This window comes from Toxoplasma gondii, chromosome XII, assembly GCF_000006565.2.
Source record: "Toxoplasma gondii ME49 chromosome XII, whole genome shotgun sequence".
In the NCBI taxonomy this organism is placed as follows: Eukaryota; Apicomplexa; class Conoidasida; order Eucoccidiorida; family Sarcocystidae; genus Toxoplasma; species Toxoplasma gondii.
Window position 1 is genome coordinate 4,803,952 of NC_031480.1, and position 4,107 is coordinate 4,808,058.

Here is a 4,107-nt window from a genome sequence, read left to right on the forward strand (position 1 = left end):
GCCGAGAGAGGAATCGCATGTTTCGCAAAATTCTGCAGCTTCTGTTTGTGCACCGCATGCAACGCCATCTCGATGCAGCCGCACAAGACACTTTCCCTTGAAACGTATTTTAATTTTCTTTCTGAGACTCTCGACCAGAGTCACGCGACAGAGAATGTCTCAGTGGAAGCGACGCGTGAAGAGTGAGACTCGAAACGAAAGGTACACTGAGAAGAACGAAGACGGAAGCGAACGAGAGCCGAAGAAACGGGAAGACATCCAGGAGTCACAACAAAGAGAAACACAGAAACATGAGGGCGGCGCAGCCGCAAACACCTGTAAAGCCTATGGAAGAAAGCGGCAAGTGGATAAAAAAGAAAAATTTCGACGAGACCGTGGCAACGCGACAGACCAAACGCACGCCGTAGCAAAGTGGTGAACAGAGTCGATGTGAGAAAAAAAACAACTTTCTTTCCTCAGCGTACGTTCCTTTCCCTTGCTTGAACGACATCTTGAAACGCGCGTTTCCCTCATGTGAGAGCTGCGCCGATGCTACATTTGAATGAGCCAGGTGAGGCATCGGCCGCGAAAGAGACTTCTGCTTCGCAAGCGGCCAACATGTTGACAACAGGTTCTGTGTGTGGAGCTAAGAGACTCGAAAAGCTGCAGCGGGTAAACACAGACCTCGACCCGGTGCAGTGCGCCGACACCTCCTAGCGGAAGAAACATTTGAAGTACACAACGCATCCTGTCTCTCTGAAGCTGCGCGGCGGACGCTCCACGCGCCAGTCGCTGTGTGAAGGATGAAACAGTCGTGGACCAAACGTTCAACGGGAGAGAGACGAAGAGATTTCTCTTGGGCTGCATGCACGCGCCGACAAACGCACGAACTCAGGGGGAGTCCTCGATGACACTGAGGAGAAACTCCAGGAAAGACGCGTCGAGAAAGTCACTCATTTGGAAACTGGCGCCCTCCATCTCGTGCTCGACTTCATCCCGTTCCTCTGCTCCGACGCCGCCTCGCTGGGGTGTACGTACACCGCGCGCGGCTGGCTGTGCGGCGACGTGTGTCTGGGCGACACTGAGCAACTCGTTCTTCGCTTCTTTTTGCAGATGGCGCGGCGCAAATTGAGCAACGAACAGAATGCCGAGAAGCGGGTCTGCGTCCTCGACGAGGTCGTCTTCTTCTCGCAGCAGCAGCAGCTTCTCCAGCACACCTTCGCCTTTCCGGCTACACATCATCAGGCGTACGTACGCCTCAACTCGCCGCCGCAGAGGCGCCTCGGAGGCGACACGCAGGAGAAGAAGAAGAGATACGCGAAGCAGCGACGTCTCCTGTGCGGCGCTGAGCAGTGCCTTCCCGCAGACCTGCAGCGAGTAAGAAAGCAGCCTTTCCAGAGCTCCAGAGGTCGCGTTTTCAGACGCAGACAATCCCTCCGGACCTGCAAGCTCCCCCGTCTCCCGCGCCGTCGCCTCCAGAAGCACAACACTTGCGTCCAAAAGCAAGAGGAGGTCGACGAGACCCCTCACGTTCTCAGGTTCCTCCACATCCTCCTCTTCGTCTTCTTCGTTTTCTTCTTTTTCTTCGTTTTCTTCTTTGAGTGCCTGTTCTCCAGTCGAAGCACGATGGGTGTTTAGAGAGCACTGAAACAGTTCACGAGAGACTGCAGAGAGAGAGCGGACTTCGTCGCCGTCGAGCTCGGCAGCATCCCGACTGCCCACTTGCGACAGGAGGCAGGCGAGCTGGGAGGGAGGAAGAAGCCTGGAAGAGCCTCCGAAAAACTCTTGACACCTCTGCAGTACAAGCACCAGCAGACTCGCCTCGTCAGCGGCTTCTGAAGAAAGCGAAGAACTTTCCGGCAAAGAGAGAAACGCAGGCGTGAGAATGGCGCGGAGAAACGCTGAGGGAGACGGAAACAACAGTCGTGAAAACGAAGAAGATAGAGCAGAGGACGAACAAGAGAGAGAAGAGGACGAACAAGAGAGAGAAGAGGACGAACAAGAGAGGGCAGAGGGAAATGGGAAGGAGAGCAGAAAGGTGAAGAGCTGAGAAAGGAAGGCAGCGACTGCGGCGGTGAGATCAGGACTCAGAGTATGTCGAAGGATGAAGAGACACTTCGAGAGGACTGCCTCGGCTGCGCATGCATCGTCGCTCTCGGCAGAAGCTGCTGGCCTCGGACCTGCATGCTCCAGAGGCGAGGAAGCAGCGAACGACGAAGAAGAAGTCGAGGAGAGAGACGAGGAGGAAGACGAAGAAGAAGACTCGGGACCTTGGGGTTCGTTTGGTTCCTTGTGCGCGCGCGAGAGAAGCGAGACGAGCACCGGATGCGGCATCCGCGACAGATTGAAGAGGATCGCTGTCCACGCTCGCAGAGTCTCCTTCAGAATTCGGGTGTCTTCGGAGAGAAGAAGTAAATCGACAAGACACTCAAACAGTTCGCGACAGAAGAGAGGCGAGGACGCCGACGAGGCCGGGATTTCCAGCCTCTCGGCCTTCCGAGGGCTTGACGCCAGAAGACTCGCCTTGAAGAGACTCGAGTGCGAAAAGAGATTCCCCAAAATCCCCACTAAAATCTCTCCCAACCGACTCAGAGGAACCAGACAACCTGCCGACGACGAACCGGAAGAAGCAGAGGAAGGAGACGCAGGTGCCAGCGATACAGACTCCCTCGCTTTCTGTGTCTCTTGTTGAAGATGAGGAATCAGATGCTGAAAAACTAGAAGAAGGAGATAGTGGCAGTTGTAAGCGAAAAGAACAGACGCATGCGCTCGGTCTGCCGCGCTGTCCCAGAGGAAGCACAGTTCAGCTTCGAGAGTGCTACTGAATTCTCCTCTTTCGTCTGCGATCTCTGAACAAGACAGACCGCTGAAAGAGAACATAGATGGTTCCACCGTCTCAGCGTCACGGTTCGCTTCTCCTCTCTTTCCTTCTTGTCCAGACAGTGGCTCCATCTTCTCTTGCTCCTCGCTACTTAGTGCATCCGCAGTTCCAGCCTCTCCCTCGTTCCCGTCGCCGGCTTCCTCGGTCTTTTCTTCGTTTGTTGCTTCTCCTCTCGCTTTTTGTTCGCCTGCATTCCAGTGCCGTTCCAAATGCGGCGCGCGAGTCCCAGCAGCTTCAGCAGAAGAACCTCCTGCTCTCTCTTCAAGAGGAGCCAGGTCACCTGAGGAGGCCAGGACCTTCGGCAGAAGAAGCAGCTTGCGGAGGATCGCGAGCAGGCGCTGGCGGTCCTCAAGAGACAGCTCTTCTTCCTCGTCTCCTGCCTCTCTCTCTTCTGCTGTGGTGTCTGCAGGATCTACCGGGTCGCCGCCTGCCTCAGGATTTTCTTTTTCGTCTGCTGTCTCTTCGTTTCCCTCCGACCGGCGACCGTCATCTGCGAAAGTCAAAGCTTGCCTGTCTAGAGAAGAAATGTCTGCTTCGTTCGAGCCCCCAGGTCGCCGAGTAAACTCTCGCACAACAGGAGCCTCCTCTTCGCAGGTTTGGTCGCGAGATGTTGTGGATGACAGTCCAGTGGCGGCCTTCATGTTGTTGAGAGAGCAACGGAGAAACGGACACAGCAAGAGCGCTTTGATTTGTGGTTTCTCCAAGCAGCTCGGGGAAAAAGCCGCTGAGTTTGTTTCAGGTCTCTTCCTGCTTCCTCAGAGTCCTTTTCAGCGAACGCTTTGGAACGAACACCGCTTCAGCTGCTGTCGCGCGTCCAGGGCGCCTCTGACGCCAGCATTTGCGCGACAAGAGCGTTGCTTTGCCGGAGGAAACAATTTAAAAGAAGAGAGCAGGAAAACAGGCGAAGTTCTCGAGGAAAAACGAACTTTGTCCCGGCCCCGTGAGAAGACACCGAGAAAAGTCTCGCGCACCACAGAGGGATCCCTTTCTCCCTTTCGCATCTAAGACGACGATGCCAAGACTCGAGAAAAACAGTCGACAACAACAAGCAACAGGAATCCGAGAAAGTGGAGAGACGGAGGAGAACAGGAAGGACTCTCAACTCACTCGACGAGACGAGACACGGACGCTGTGTGCTATATCCGAGGAGAGAGTGCTCACGAAAAGAAGACCTTGTGTGCTGCGTCGAAAGACAGTCTATCTTTGGTCGAGAAGAAGAGAAAAAATGACTGTTTTTTCGAGTCTCT

At 54.9% G+C, this 4,107-nt stretch overlaps 1 protein-coding gene across 1 annotated transcript; it reads right to left on the reverse strand.

Annotated features, from left to right (window-relative positions):
* Window positions 1-588: 588 nt before the first annotated feature.
* Window positions 589-3,599, reverse strand: TGME49_249800 (hypothetical protein). Its single transcript, XM_002367272.2, has 2 exons — window positions 2,952-3,599; window positions 589-2,585 (listed from the first exon to the last, which is right to left on the reverse strand). Exons 1-2 carry the CDS (start codon window positions 3,499-3,501, stop codon window positions 871-873), a joined length of 2,265 nt encoding a protein of 754 aa, XP_002367313.1. The 5' UTR covers window positions 3,502-3,599; the 3' UTR covers window positions 589-870.
* Between the last annotated feature and the right edge of the window lie 508 nt (window positions 3,600-4,107).

Bases quoted from the DNA above. Each gene is read 5' to 3' on its own strand.
- TGME49_249800 (XM_002367272.2), bottom strand. From the start codon at position 3,501: ATGAAGGCCGCCACTGGACTGTCATCCACAACATCTCGCGACCAAACC. The intron at 2,586-2,951 runs GTAGCGAGGAGC...CGTCGTCGGCAG, and splicing joins TGGAACTGCGGATGCACTAA to GTTGTCTGGTTCCTCTGAGT.